Genomic DNA, 16,928 nt, shown 5'->3' on the forward strand with positions numbered 1-16,928 from the left:
AGCCACCGTGATGATGATGATGATGAGACAGGGAGACACCACAAACTCCAAATACACAGCAGCAGGTGTCAGAGTCAGGATCGACCCCACGACCTCCTGCACACCAGGCGAGGAAGTTAACATCTCCTAGCCACCGTGGTGATGGTGAACTCACCTCAGCCAGTTTCTCTTCGTCTGCCACCGGTATCCCGAAGCGAGGAACCGCCTCAGAGTCCAACTCGGGTTGCGGGGAGAGGGGGAGCGGAGGGGTGGGGGTGGGGGGGGAGGAGGTGGAGGAGACAGAAGCTGGAGGCGAACTCGGAAACTCTACCTCGTGGTGGTCGTCTACACGCGTGTAGCACACAAAAGAGAAAACCACAAAGACGAAGATCCCCCGTACGGCCTTTAACACTTTCGGGGCAAGTGCTGCTTTAGCGAGCACCTATGATGGCCGGAACGGCACACGATGGGATGGGTGACCAGCATCACGCCCGGCCGCCTTTGTCTCCCCACTGGCGATGTTTACTACACCACACCGCTACACCAGGTACTCATTTGAGGCTGAGCCGACCAAGGGGAGGTCCAGGATTAATTGAGATAATCGTCACCGGCGTTGGCCGTAAGCGGGAGTCGAACTCGGGTCGCCGGGTTCGCCGTGCAGCGCGCTAACCGCTACGCCACCACTCCACACACACACAGACACACGTGTACACACACAGACACACGTGTACACACACACCAATATACGTGTACACACACACCAATATACACACGTGTACACACACACCAATATACACACGTGTACACACACACCAATATACACACACGTGTACACACACACCAATATACACACACACACGTGTACACACACCGCAATATACACACACACACGTGTACACACACACCAATATACACACACGTGTACACACACCAATATACACACGTGTACACACACACCAATATACACACACACACACGTGTACACACACCCCAATATACACACGTGTACACACACATACACACGTGTACACACACACCAATATATACACACACACACCAATATACACACACACGTGTACACACACACCAATATATACACACACACACGTGTACACACACACCAATATACACACACACACGTGTACACACACACCAATATACACACGTGTACACACACACCAATATACACACAACAACAACTGCCATTCGCCACTAAGTGGCGGTGACGTCACCACGACGCTTGTGCCAGGCTATGTGCACCCTGAGGCCACGTGAAGTGTCGAACGCCCGCTGGCAGGAGGTCACGGGGCAGACCCAAGTGCCACGGGTCGACTGACTGAGATGACTGGCTGATGCACCACCTGTGCCCCCTACTGTGCCAACCCGCTGTGCTTTAGCCACCCGGCGCGCCGCTCGTTGTTGTGAGCGTCGCTCCTCCGCCCTCCGTTGTTGTTGGAGGGCGACTACCTCCAACTGCCCAGTAGCGTCCTTCACGAGCCTCCTCCACAGAGACCGATCTTGACACCGCTGGTACCAGTCATTGGCAAGTCCACTCAGCTCCACGTTCTCCTGTACCACATCACTCCATCTCTTCTCTAGCCCGTGCCGCGCCCGCTTAGCCCCCTCAATCCGGCCGAACAAAAGCTGGGCATGCGGGCTACATGACCCAGCCATCGCAGCTTTGCCCGCCGGAGGAGCTCACCAATGGGACCTTGCCCAGATCTTTCAAGGATTTGTGAGCTCCTCACACAATCCAGTCTGGTTAAACCCAGGATGGATCGTAGGCAGGCCAGCCTAATGTTTCTAACCGGCGAAGATGTTCCATTAGAGGGGTCCACTTTTCGCAAGCGTAGAGAAGGGAGGGAATGACCGTGACCGAGAAGACCTGATGCTTAGTGCGGAGCGACAGACCCGGTAGCTTCCACACAGCGTTACGCAACCGATTAAAAGATATTGCCGCTCGACTGATTCGGAGTGAGACCTCTGCTGTTAAACTGGAGCCGGTCATAAGCACACTGCCCAGGTATGGGAAACTCTCCACTCTCTCCACAACTGCCCCATCACCGATTGGGAGTTGTGGGGATGGAATGTCCGATGGTACAAAATATCCAGGCAGGTGCTTAGTTTTGGTGGGGCTGATGGTAAGGCCCCACCTCTTAGTGGCACGCTCCAGTCTCAGCAGCAGCGTCTCCAAATCCTCCTCTGAATGAGCAGCTATTACCAAATCATCAGCATACATAACGTGGTTGAGCAATAGGGAGCCATCCCTTGACCGCACCCGGGCATCGATCAGCCTCCCATTATATCTGTACCATATGGAGATTCCCCCGGTACAGCTATTGAAGGCTTCACGAACTACGTGGTCAAAATAGATGTTAATTAATGTGGGAGCCAGAGGACATCCCTGTCACACCCCAAGGTGTACAGGGAATGGCTCTGACTCCCGGCCACGTAGTTTTACCCGGGCCCGCTCACCATCATGAAGGTCCTTAATGATCGTGAGCAGATGGTCAGGTACTCCAAAAGCACGAAGAACACACACACGTGTACACACACACCAATATACACACACAAACACACGTGTACACACACACCAATATACACACACAGACACACGTGTACACACACCAATATACACACACAGACACACGTGTACACACACCAATATACACACATACACACACGTGTACACACACCAATATACACACACACGTGTACACACGCCAATATACACACACACGTGTACACGCGCGCACACACGTGCACGAACAAATTTACATATGCATATCTGTACACGTATGTACTGTATGCGTACATGTAGGTATTTGTGTATATGGATGTGTGCATTATCCGATTCCCGCTCAAAGCCAACATCAGTGACTGATATTCGAACAGGTCCCAGGCCTCTTCTGAGTTGACTCAACCTGAAGCATGTGTTCCTGGTGCAGTGTGTAAACTGGGGAGACAAAGGCGGCCGGGCGTGGTGCTGCCCCCCCCCCCCCCATCATCTCGCACGACCATGTCAGCCTACGTATAGGTCAGGGGTCGGGGAAACCCGAAATAACAAGGGGAGACATTTTATTTGCATTCTGTAAAAAACCCTCAATATTTTAAGAGCCGCAACGCAACGCGAGGCGGTGGCGGTTAATAGATAAATGACGTCACGGAGCAGCAGTCCTTTAAAGAGCCACCGAACGCTGCCCCGGAGCTCCTCGACTTACGAACGAGTTAGGTTCCAGAGGTCTGTTCGTAAGTCGGTTTGTTCGTAAGTCCAAACTTTACTCCCGTCGATTTCAAACACGTTGTACGGCGTGTACACTAAACACGGGGAATGGCTTTAAGTGTTTTATAATCTCCTGTAGACGTTGATGCCACCAGTCCTTCACGTTCTGCAGATAGAGATGCCACTGGTTCTTCACGTTCTGGAGATAGAAATGCTAATGTTCCTTTACGTTCTGCAGATGTAGAAATGCTAATGGTTCTTTACGTGCTGCAGATGTAGATGCCACCGGTCCTTCGCGTTCTGCAGATGTAGATGCCACTGGTTCTTCACGTTCTGCAGATGTAGATGCCACTGGTTCTTCACGTGCTGCAGATGTAGATGCCACTGGTTCTTCACGTTCTGCAGATGTAGATGCCACCACCATCACCTATTGCGCGGCGGTTGAGCTTACGACTCCCGGTCCGAACGGGCGACTGGACATACAGACAGGTTTGTTTGTACCTCTGAAAGTTCGTAAGTCGAGTGTGCGTAATTAGAGCAGTCCCTGTATAGGTGCTCGCGAAGAGCACTTGCCCCAAGAATCTGATTAAGGTTAATCAATAAATATTTGTCTTGTTTGTATATATATGTAGGTAATGTGTCTATATGTGTGTGCTACTCACCCAGGAAGGTGCTGGAGATGTACTCTGAAACTTTGGTGCCAGAGAGACTGATCTCTGACAGTTGAGACAGCTCCCTGTTCAGCATCTTCTTAAACTGTACAACACACACAAAGATAAAGATCGCCCCTATAGCATTAATGGACTGTTCGGACAAGTGGTGTTAGCGAGCTCCTATGAAGGCTGGCACGGCACGCGAGGGGGTGGGTGGCCAGCACCACGCCCGGCCGCCTTTGTCTCCCCAGTGGCGATGTTCACACGTCGCACCAGGTACTCATTTGAGGCCGAGTCCACCTAGGGGAGGCCCAGGACCGGTTCAAATAATCGTCACCGTCGTTGGCCGTGAGCGGTAATCGAACTCGGGTTTCCAGGTTCGTAACTCAGCACGCACATCGCTCTCCACACACACACACACGTGCACACACACACACACCTTGTTTGAGGCCATGCGGCTCACGGCCGTGTGAGTCTGAATCCCCTCCAGTTGCGCCAGGCTCCAGTCAAGTTCCTCCACAGACTCCTCCAGCACCACGCGAGCCCCTCCATCTACACGGTGGGAGGTGGTGTAACATGGCAATACGTGCATGTGAAGCCGGTTTGTTGTTCAATGAAGACGTGAACGCATCAGCTCTGCCCGTCTGTCTTTAACATGGGGGTCACGATAATTCTGGTAAAACAATTATCCGATGTTGATGGGATTTTAATATACATTTCTATCGCTATCAGCGACTTACCCTGGAGGCTGCTTGCCAAATCGATCAAAGGGTTTACCCAAGACTTGGCGATGACAAAAAAGAAATCGGCGCCAAAATCGATAATATTCGTCCTCCGCTGTGATCACCATCACGCGCCGAGCGCTTGCCCCGACGTCACGTGCCGTGGTCACGTGACATGGCTACGCCTTGCCGAGGGGCAAACGCGTGCCGGAAGGCGTTACGGCTTCCATGCGTGTGCATGATTTTGTTTTGTGTGTGGGTGTGTTTTTATACAACGCCGTGGTGCGTGTAGCGCCCTCTGTTGGCTGCATGGGGTCACGTGCATAAATGACGATGATCCATGGCCCTTTATTCATTTCACTTGATGGATATAAGGACCTTTGACCTTACAGCATTCCCGAGTTCTTCGCTGCGAGGGATCCGTTCCGGAGACGCTCGTGTACAGCAAATTTCGCGGATAATGATATTGTCCTACGAAAACCGATCCTTTTGTTTCATGAATTACCTTAAATAAAAATACACAAGCTTTCAAACAAATTAAAATTATACCACAGACAAATATAAATTGGTTATAGTAAACGTGAAGTAAGTACCAATAAATATTAACAGTTTATAAATGAACTTCTCTTATCTTATCACTTCCTCTCATCACCTACTCTCTCATCACTTCCTCTCTCTCGATGCACCAGTCGTGTAGAGAATTCCAGATGCGATGCGCGGACAGCCAAAACCGCAGATATCAAGTTCGTGAATAACGAGGGAAAGCTGTACTTTGTGGATAGCAAGTTCGTGAATAACGAGGGAATGCTGTACTTTGTAGATATCAAGTTCGTGAATAACGAGGGAAAGCTGTACTTTGTAGATATCAAGTTCGTTAATAACCAGGGAATGCTGTACTTTGTAGATATCAAGTTCGTGAATAACGAGGGAATGCTGTACTTTGTAGATATCAAGTTCGTGAATAACGAGGGAAAGCTATACTTTGTAGATATCAAGTTCGTGAATAACGAGGGAATGCTATACTTTGTAGATATCAAGTTCGTGAATAACGAGGGAATGCTGTACTTTGTAGATATCAAGTTCGTGAATAACGAGGGAATGCTGTACTTTGTAGATATCAAGATCGTGAATAACGAGGGAATGCTGTACTTTGTGGATAGCAAGTTCGTGAATAACGAGGGAATGCTGTACTTTGTAGATATCAAGTTCGTGAATAACGAGGGAATGCTGTACTTTGTAGATATCAAGTTCGTGAATAACGAGGGAATGCTGTACTTTGTAGATATCAAGTGCGTGAATAACGAGGGAATATTGTGCTTCCACCAGAGCTGAAAGGTGGGAGTCATAAAGTGATTTAGCTACGAGGCACAACAGGTGTTATAGGATGCTGGAGGGGGGGGGGCAAGGAACATGGGGATATCAGTGTATAAGGGTGTGTATGTGTGTACATTTAAAGCACAGCAGGTTGGCACAGTAGGGGGCACAGGTGGTGCATCAGCCAGTCATCTCAGTCATCTCAGTCAGTCGACCCGTGGCACCTGCTGGGTCTGCCCCGTGACCTCCTGCCCGCGGGCGTTCGACACTTCACGTGGCCTCAAGGTGCACATGGCCTGGCACAAGCGTCGTGGTGACGTCACCGCCACTTATTGGCGAATGGCCGTTGTTGTTGTATTTATGTGAGAGCCTGTGTGTGTATATACATACGTTTGTGTCTTTGTCTACTTGTGTTAGTCGACACAGCCTCAAATGAGTGCCTGGTGCGATGTCTAAACATCGCCACTTGGGAGACAAAGGCGGCCGGGCGTGGTGCCGGCCACCCACCCCCTCGTGTGCCACAGCACTTGCCCCAACATTCTGGTTATGCTGTAACCGCGGAATCTTCGTACGTGTGACATTGATTTACCATTGATGCTGCTTTGTGGAGTTGCGACTGTAGCTGCGGGGTTTTGCCTGAAACAACATCATCAGCAGCAGCATCATCATCATCAGCAGCATCAACAAAGCTTGTGCTGACTTGAGCAAGGCTGTTGTGTGATGATGGTGAGTGCACTGCACTTGGAATGCAAAGGCTGCCGGTTCCATTCCATCTCCAGGAGCGGTGGCTCAAAACACAGAGTTGGCCAAAACGTTACTCCACTGAGGCTCCTGACACCTCTTTCCAGTGGAGGCGCTTCTTCCGCTTCTACCGGCAGTGGTGTGAGCAAGCATTTGCAGGAGCTGCGCCTTTATGTTGATGTGATGGTGTGGCGGTGATGATGTGGATGCGGCAATGATGCTCATGCGGTGCTTGATGCTACTGTGTGTGATGGTGTAGTGAATGATGATGATGATACTGTGTGTGATGGTGTAGTGAATGATGATACTGTGTGTGATGGTGTAGTGAATGATGCTACTGTGTGTGATGGTGTAGTGAATGATGATGATGATACTGTGTGTGATGGTATAGTGAATGATGATCATACTGTGTGTGATGGTGTAGTGAATGATGATGATGATACTGTGTGTGATGGTATAGTGAATGATGATGATACTGTGTGTGATGGTGTAGTGAATGATGATGATGATACTGTGTGTGATGGTATAGTGAATGATGATACTGTGTGTGATGGTGTAGTGAATGATGATGATGATGATACTGTGTGTGATGGTGTAGTGAATGATGATACTGTGTGTGATGGTGTAGTGAATGATGATACTGTGTGTGATGGTATAGTGAATGATGATGATACTGTGTGTGATGGTGTAGTGAATGATAATGATGATAATGTGTGTGATGATGGAGTGAATTATGATGATACTGTGTAACTTCATGAATGATAATCTGTGTGATGATGTTGTCGATGATGATGATGATGATACTGTGTGTGATGGTGTAGTGAATGATAATGATGATACTGTGTGTGATGATGGAGTGAATTATGATGATACTGTGTAACTTCATGAATGATAATCTGTGTGATGATGTTGTCGATGATGATGATGATACTGTGTAACTTCATGAATGATCATCTGTGTGATGATGTTGTCGATGATGATGATGATGATTTTTATGACTATTACCGGTTTGGTAGATTTGCCAGGAAGCTGATGTTGTTACGAACGCTTCGGAGACTTGCCAGTACCTAGATCATCAGCATTATTATCAACACCACCACCACCACCATCATCATCATCAAACGCTATCATCAACGGTATCAACATCAGCACTACAATCAAAATCATTATCGACACCGCCGTCGCCAATATCACCGTAAGCCGCCTAACGACCAAATCACCCCGGAATACACCCGATCTGGTCAGATATAGGAAGCTAAGCAGGCTTGAGCCGGGATAGTGCTTGATTTGGGTGACCACTGTGGATAACATCGCAGGCACGCAGAGGCCGTGTCGCACACTCATAAATTTCCTCACTTTCTTGTCTTTACCGCACATTCATTTTCGGGGCCATTGTCATCGATCGTACTTAACTTTTTAAGTAAAACAAATCAATCCCGAAGTATTCAAAGAGAGCTGTTTCCACAAACACAACGCACATCAAACACTGAAGAGCTAGCAGCCATCTTCTTTGGTTCTTTCGGTAAAGTCACGTAGAATGAGAATAACATAATAAATTGATAAAATAAAATAACACAATAATATTCTCACGACGTTTCGGCCACAACACAAGCGGCCTTCATCAGGTGAAGGGACGAGACTGTCTGGAGGACAGCGCTGGAGTGAAAAAGCCACGCTCACACAGCTTAAAAGGTCGCGATCTGAGCGTGGCTTTTTCACTCCAGCGCTGTCCTCCAGACAGTCTCGTCCCTTCACCTGATGAAGGCCGCTTGTGTTGTGGCCGAAACGTCGTGAGAATATTATTGTGTCATTTTATTTTATCAATTTATTATTTTATTCTCATTCTACGTGACTTTACCGAAAGAACCAAAGAAGATGAATCCTTGCAGTCACGAAAGCTTTAAATCGAAAAAGCTAGCAGCCAGTTGCTCTTGTGACGCTCATCAACGGGCGTCGCCGATTGGCTGAGGTCTGCCTCCACTTCGGACTCGGCAAAACACCGAGCGTCGCTCCGATTGGGCGAAATTTGGCGGGTCCGCTTGATGTCGCAAGCATGTCGCTAACCGAAAATGTATCGCTAACAGAAACAGCGGGACCCTATATGTGGAGGCGGATCGTTAATCTCGAATATCGTTGGTCGATGGCATCCCAAAAACGAGGGACCACTGTACTGTATTCGCTATGCTCCCACGCCCACACTCGCCGTTTTCACAATTCGAGCGAAGTGAAGTATGGTCAAAAGACCATCGCGACTGGCTCGGGCACGGGGAGGCCCTCGTTCAGCAGCGGATGGCATAAAAAGGGGCCCGTAAACATCAGCATCATCATTTCTAGCGTCAACACCACCACCACCACCGTCGTCGTCGTCGTCATTAACAGCGCTGTCAATCATGAACCGTGGGCTCACGAATGGTGAAATGAGCGGCGAATTAATTTCTCACCTGTGCGAAGGGCGTCACGATGACGTCATCGTGCCTGTGGGGAGAGACGACGTCACTTGTCACGAGGTGGCGAAGCAGGCTTGTTCCCTTTTAGCACTGGTTTTTTGTTTGTTGATCTCCCATGGTTTAAGAAAGCCCTTGATGGATTGGGCGGCTTTTTGTATATGCAAGTCAGGGAATGGCAACACAACTTTATATTAAATCTGCGTTCATACCGGATCACCTCTGTGAACGGCAGGACAGGTGAACAGAGCTAGCGCGACCTTCGTTGGAAAACTTAAGAATAAAAACAGTAAAATAGGAGGGTAAAAATATATATTTGAGAGCCCAAAAAAACTAAAATGTTCGATTTCCTAATTTATTTATTCGCATATACTTGATAAATTGTGTGAATCTAGCCATTCCAAAACATCATTAGAATATTGTTTTTATCAGTCTCGAATATTAATCTGTCTTGAAAACTCAACGGATTCATCAATAGCACCGTGTGTGGCCTTAAATGGAAATATATATGAATATATAACAGGTGACGTTTCGGGCTATGGTCCTTCCTCATAGCACATGCACGTGTGTGTATGTCTCTGAGTCAGCCAACCCATGGCACTACCAGGGTCTGTCCCGTGACCTCCTGCCAGCGGGCGTTCGACACTTCACGTGGCCCTAAAGTGCACTTAGCCTGGCACAAACGCCGTGGTGACATCACCGCCACTCAGTATTGTCTTTGTACGTCTGGCGTAGTTGCAGGACTGTAGCTAGCAGCACTGCGCTGCAATGTTGGCCACCCGGGTTTGCTTGCCAGCCACAGCTAGCATAAGTGGCAAGCAATATCTAATCGGTCCTAGGCTTCCCAGTATGTCGACTCGGCCTTTAAATGACCACTGGGGAGACAAAATTGCCAGGCGTGGTGCTGTCCACCCCCTCGTCGTGTGTGCTCTGGCTGCCTTCGCAGGTGCTCACTAACACCACGTGCTCCACCAGCAGGTGCTCACTAACACCACCTGCTCCACCAGCAGGTGCTCCACCAGCAGGTGCTCACTAACACCACTTGCTCCACCAGCAGGTGTTCACTAACACCACTTGCTCCACCAGCAGGTGCTCACTAACACCACTTGCTCCACCAGCAGGTGCTCACTAACACCACTTGCTCCACCAGCAGGTGCTCACTAACACCACTTGCTCCACCAGCAGGTGCTCACTAACACCACTTGCTACACCAGCAGGTGCTCACTAACACCGCTTGCTCCACCAGCAGGTGCTCACTAACACCACCAAACCACCAGCAGGTGCTCACTAACACTACTTGCTCCACCAGCCACTGCAGGCTACACTGGGGATTCATGTACGTGCCGTTTGTGTTTGTAGCTATGTACCTGGGGGTGCAGTGGTGTAGTGGTTAGCGCTATGCTGCACTACGAACCCCGGCGAGCCGAGTTCGATTCTCGCTCACGCCCAACAGCGGTGACGATTATCTGAATGGGTTCTGGGCCTCCGCTAGGTCGACTCAGCCTCAAATGAGTACCTGGTGCGGTGTGTAAACATCGCCACTGGGAAGACAAAGGCGGAGGGGCGTGGCGCTGGCCACCCACCCCCATGCGTACCGTGCCGGCCTTCACAGGTGCTCGCTAACAGCATTTGCCCCTACAGTATGTTGAGGCTACACGGGAGATCTTTGTTCCTCGTATATGTACACTCATTCAAGCATTCATGCGTGTATGGTAATTATAATTCACCACAACACATAGTCGTCTCCGACATGGCCGTTACGAACATTCATGCAGGTTAATTCAACACAACACACACACACACGGCGTCTTTTGACAAAGCCATAACCTGACACTGCCTTTACGAACCACCTGAGACAAACACCCAGAATCAGGGCTAAATTCCAGGACCTCAGTGTTTCTGACACGAGCAATGAAGCACACAGCACGTGTCTACTATGAACCTAAATGTCCATTATGTAGCTGACGGCCTTTTCGGAAGCTGACGCTTCAATTTCAAATCTGACGACCACGGCCATTCCCACTGCTTCGCCAAGGCCTCTAGAGGCGTTTGAGCAGCCTCATGGCATCCACAACCACTGGCAATGAGCGGCTACACCTGTGTGTACAGTTCCAGCCACCAGCCGCAAACACTGGCCGGTGACAAGCGAGATAATGCCCCACGCAGAGGTCAAATGTCGCTCGGATTAACGAGGCATTGTGCAGTCCGCTCCGGCAGGTTACGGTTTGGACATTGCGACGTGCCGGCAGTAGAGGATTTTGCATCTCCTGAGCAGAGGAGGATGTCAAGCAGTGCCGGATTAAGCTAGTGTGGGGCCTGTAGCATATGTTATAAAGGGGCCATGAATAAAAACAACACGTAAATATTAAAACACATTTTTAACTTGCATTGTAAAGTCATTGTATTTTTTCATTTCCTATACAGCCAGATAATACGACAAATCGCTAACCTTAAACACCTGGTCGATCATAAAAGTTGAAGGCAGTATAGTACTATAGTAATAGAGCAAGTGCAGAATCACTGAACCGGAATTGATAGCTTGAAAGCATTTCTGCGTGGGGCCCTTGAAAGTGCGGGGCCCGTAGCATACGTAGCTGCTTGTGCTACTGGGATAATCCGGCACTGATGTCAAGGAGCAGTTTTCCAATAGACCGTGGTCTGGTCAATATGCCACCCATAGAACGATGTTCTCCCCCTACGAGGGGATTTAAACGTCCATGAAAGGAAGTGGCAGAGGAATTTGTACTTTCGCAGAAATGTCTATAATTCAGTGGGCCTGCGAGGGGTGGATCAAGGGGTGTATTGCTTTAGAAGGACCGTTTTTTGATGGGCCGTGGAGAGCATTATTGGAAGGGAAGAGAGATGAGTCTGAGCGTAAAGGAAAAGGTAATTTGAGGCAGGAGGGCCCTCTGTGTTCCTGTACGGCTCAGACTGCTGGACGCTAAGCAGCTCGGAAAATAAGTTGTTGGCGTTTGAGCAGAGACATCTGAAACGGATGCTGGGAATTTAATGGCACCACAGGAGAAGCAACGCAGAAGTCAAGAGGAGAACATGGCCGGTAGGGCGCCACCGTATGCAGGAGGTCATGGGTTCGATCCAGACCCTGATGCCTGTATATTTGGAGTTTGCATGTTCTCCCCGTGGTGGCATGGATTTTTTCTCCGGGTCCTCCGGTTTGTCGCTCCACTTTTAGAATCAACGTGCGTTTCGGGAATTTGGCTGCTCAACATTTCCACACGGTGATGAGCCCCTCCGTTGGGCTGTCATTTGTGGCCAGGTCGCTTCTGAAAAAGAGCTACGTGGCTCAGCGGTTCTCACGTGGTAAACTCGAAATTAGTTAAATGAGTTTTTAGTTCCAGGCGTTGCAGATATGGTCCGGCAAAAAAATAAATGGGTTCAGGCTGGGTGGGACGCGCGTGCTGGATGGGAGAGGGCCGATTTGCCGAGACCGGCATTGGAGTAGTCTCCACCAGTCCGGTAGCCGAGGGGAAAGACCTCGGATCAGATGGTGGGGAGACCTCTAGGGCAGAGGTGGCATATCGACTGACAGGGCAGCGGCGAGATCCAGTGGTTGAAAGCGTCTGCCTGTGAGGTGGGCGCTGTGGCCATCAATGGCTTTGGCCATGATGACGTCTTGATCTTGATCGTGGCCATTCGGCACTGGATACGGCCGCTATGATTCTAAAGAGAGATACGCCCAGACCCAAGGATCTAACTGAGCATCTTGGAGGTGTCTGGCTTGTCTAAAACTGGCATCGGCGAGCAGTGTTAGTAGACGGTTTGTTGAAATGAAGGTTGCATCGACACGATACTATTAAATATCGTATGATACAAGGTTCGCGATATTGGTATCGTTCGTTACATGAAACGCCGCCATATCGTGAATATCATTGCTCATTCTATTTAATAACTAATTTCCTGACAAAATGTTGACGGGATCACGAACGCAATAATGAAGGTAGTGAATGGCTAATACCCACTATATTCGTGCTTTGTAAAATGTTTTCCGGAGTGATTAACACGGCATGGCGATTATTCGACGTCACGATGTCCCGTGTTAGTTTATCGCGCAGCCAACAGCATTATGCACTCTTGAGAATTTCAAATTGTACCGGTCCAATAGTTCAGCAGACATATGGCAGGCTGATGATTGCAGCTGACGTAAATGTAAAAATATACATTTATAAATATATACGGGACACTGATATCTTAATAAATTGCAATGTCGTGACATTTCATATCGTGTCGTCAACACAACTATATCGTGCCAACCTGAATAGTTTGTTAGTGCAATCGACATGCGCATGATGTCACTGCCGTGTGGACAGCCGCATTGATAGCAGTGAAGTCATCAATGTAATATTGTCAACCGAAAGTCTTTGTTTTTTTTTAATATGCCCACGTTACTGGGGACTTACAACCTCTTGTTGCCTATGCCTAGCACAGGCTCAGACTTGTAGGAAGGAAGGCGGCCATGACGAACTCTATAAGAGACATTGAACACAGAATGGGTTGGACAGAGAGCGGTGAGTGTGCGTGAGTCAATGGGTGAGTGAATGAGTGTGGGTGAGTAAATCAGTATGCGTGAATGAGTGGGTGTGTGAGTGACTGTGTGTGAGTGAATGAGTGTGCGTGAGTGAGTGTGGGTGAGTGAGTGAATGGGTGAGTTGGACAGTGACTGCGTGTGAGTGAATGGGTGCGTGAGTGAGTGTGGGTGAGTGAATGAGTGTGCGTGAGTGAGTGTGGGTGAGTGAATGGGTGTGAGTGTGTGTGTGCGTGTGGGTGAATGGGTGAGTTGAACAGTGACTGCGTGTGAGTGAATGGGTGCGTGAGTGAGTGTGGGTGAGTGAACGTGTGCGTGAGTGAATGTGGGTGAGTGAATGGGTGTGCGTGAGTGAGTGTGTGTGTGCGTGTGGGTGAATGGGTGAGTTGGACAGTGACTGCGTGTGAGTGAATGGGTGCGTGAGTGAGTGTGGGTGAGTGAATGGGTGAGTGAATGAGTGTGGGTGAGTAAATCAGTATGCGTGAATGAGTGGGTGTGTGAGTGAATGGGTGAGTTAATGAGTGTGCGTGAGTGAGTGTGGGTGAGTGAATGGGTGAGTGAATGAGTGTGGATGAGTAAATCAGTATGCGTGAATGAGTGGGTGTGTGAGTGAATGGGTGAGTGAATGAGTGTGCGTGAGTGTGTGTGTGGGTGAGTGAGTGAATGGGTGAGTTGGACAGTGACTGCGTGTGAGTGAATGGGTGTGTGAGTGAGTGTGGGTGAGTGAATGGGTGAGTGAATGAGTGTGGGTGAGTGAATGGGTGAGTGAATGAGTGTGGGTGAGTAAATCAGTATGCGTGAATGAGTGGGTGTGTGAGTGAATGGGTGAGTTAATGAGTGTGCGTTAGTGAGTGTGTGTGTGCGTGTGGGTGAATGGGTGAGTGGGACAGTGACTGCGTGTGAGTGAATGAGTGCGCGAGAGAGTTAAGAGGTGCAAATTAACGGGGTGTTTTGTGAGTGGGTGGGTGAATGGGTGAGCTATAGAGTGAACGAGAAGCTTGTGAGTTTACCTACCCCTCGCTGATGATGGACGACTTGCGCGAGTCGCTCCGAGTCGATCCCTGGCTCTCCCCGCGGTAGAGGAACGACTCACGACGCTGAGGGGCGACGTGAGGACCCGGGAACACAGAGCCCTCCTCACTGCATCATCGTCAGCAGGAGCGGCATCATCATCGTCAGCAGCAACAACATTGTTTGGGTTAGATCGCGTAAATATATAAATGTGTCGTTAAACCCGCCACCACCCGACACGGCCAATTAGTAAAGGTTTCTCACGTAAACAGAACGTGCCAATTCGTTGCTAGTACACCACACCGGCGTGTTGGAGAGTAAACCCACAACATCTATCATCCGACTACGACGTTTCGCCAGTAATTACGAGCATAATCAGTAATACGTAAATATGTATTATTTGACGGCACGCTTCACACAGGTATAAAACAAATTCTTAAGAGGTTGCTGGGTGGCTTAGAGATCAGACGCCTGGGGCTGGAACCACTCAGAACACGGGTTCCAAACCAGGTTTAAGCCGCCGGCGATGAAGCGCGGTTCTCAAGTGTACCGAGTTGATATAACCTGAGCGTGATCACCAAAGACTCGTAGAGATATCACCCATAGATAAATAGACCCATTCACCAGAGAGACCCGAAGACTAATGTGGAGATCCGTAGACTGACGTGGAAACCCAGACTCGCATAGAGACTCATAAACCCACATTGAGACCCAGAAACTCGCGGAGACCCATCGACTAACATGGAGATCCATAGGCTCGTGTAGAAATCCACTCACATGGACTCGTACGCCCACACAGTAGACCCACAGACTTACACAGACCCTTGTAATAAACATAATCTCAAGTTTTGATTTAAAGCTTTCGTGACTGCAGTAATTCATATTCTTAGTTCTTTCGGTAAAGTCACGTTGAAGGGAAACAACAAAATAATAAAATATATATAAAACTAACACACCTGAAGACGACCGTTTGTGTTATGGTCGAAACGTCGTGAGAATTTTTATAGTTTTATATATATATATTATTATTTTATTGTTTCCCTTCAACGTGACTTTACCGAAAGAACAAAGAATATGAATATAATCTCAAGTGTCGGGAGTTGATGGTTTCGGCCCAGTCACCAACGACTATGCTAACTAGGCCATCTCATTACAACACATTTTGTTTGGGTCTCGAACTAATTTCGCTGAATTTCAGTTGAGACAATTACGCGACCAACGTCACTCTCACACGCCAAGCGTGTGGGGAAGTGCTGCCCTACGTGGTGTCTCGTAAAGGTCAATTTGGAGGTGCCTCGGATGTGGCTCTGTGATATCCACTTCCATTGGGCCATCCTCTAGCACGAAGGGTCGCATTGTTCTGCGGGAGTTCCCACTGCGATTCATCATCTCGTGACGCTAATGCCACAGACAGGACGGTCCACACACTGCAGAATGAACTAAGCATCACTAACAATGTTCTTAGACAGCAGCATTTCTTATATTTATATAACGGTGTGTAAAATAAACCCGCGGAACATTGCACGTGCAGTGACATCATTTGTGCTTCACAACAGACGAGATATGAGATGTATTCGGGAGAGACATAGACAATATGACACGTATTTATCATCAGTAACATCAATAACAAGTGATATGAAGTTCTCAACACTACACCATCGGGATCAGAAACAGCAACATCAACCTCCGTTACCATTAACAAAATCGATTTTACAATCATCACCATTGTCAACATGATCATTAACATCAACGTCATTGTCAAGATCATGAATAACACCGCAGTTGTCAGCATCAACATCATCAGCTTCAACATCGTCATGAGCATCAGCATCATCAGCAGCATCATCTTACCTGGAACCGTGAATACAGCTGCAGGACAAAGACGCACGTTTGTATTTGAAAGACATTGGGGTGAGTTGGTGAGTGAATGAGTTTGTTGAGTGGGTGGGTGGGTGAGTGGGTGAGTTGCTGGGTGTGTGCGTGGTAAAGTGAGTTGATTAGTGAGTGGGTGGATGCGTGAGTAGGTGAGTGAAAGAGTGAGCGGGTGAGTTCACGAGTAGGTGAGTGAGTGATGAAGTCAGTTTGTGAGTGGGTGAGTCATTAAGTGTGAGAGTCGGTAAGTGAATAAGTGGGTGAATGAGTTTATGGAGTGCGTGAGTGAGGGAGTTTGTGAGTGAGTGGGTTAGAGAGTGAGTGAATGAGTTGATGAGTGAATGGTTAGAGAGTGGATAAATGTGTGTGTGGGTCAGTAAGTTGGTTAGTGAGTAGGTGTGAGTGAATGAGTGGGTTAGCGAGCGA

The 16,928-nt window shown here is 48.6% G+C and overlaps 1 protein-coding gene across 1 annotated transcript in view; it reads right to left on the reverse strand.

Annotated features, from left to right (window-relative positions):
* LOC116952259 (3',5'-cyclic-AMP phosphodiesterase 4C-like) overlaps nt 1-16,928 on the reverse strand; it is a 61,752-nt gene that overhangs the window by 20,828 nt on the left and 23,996 nt on the right. Inside the window, exons 4-6 of the mRNA XM_076074125.1 lie at nt 4,295-4,407; nt 3,865-3,942; nt 155-217 (exon numbers count right to left, since the gene is read on the reverse strand). Coding sequence (XP_075930240.1) covers nt 155-217; nt 3,865-3,942; nt 4,295-4,407 — 254 coding nt within the window. The remainder of the gene's footprint in view (nt 1-154; nt 218-3,864; nt 3,943-4,294; nt 4,408-16,928) is intronic.

Source organism: Petromyzon marinus, chromosome 46 (assembly GCF_048934315.1).
Source record: "Petromyzon marinus isolate PM22_M1 ecotype Great Lakes invasive population chromosome 46, UKy_Petmar_22M1.pri1.0, whole genome shotgun sequence".
Lineage (NCBI taxonomy): Eukaryota > Metazoa > Chordata > Hyperoartia > Petromyzontiformes > Petromyzontidae > Petromyzon > Petromyzon marinus.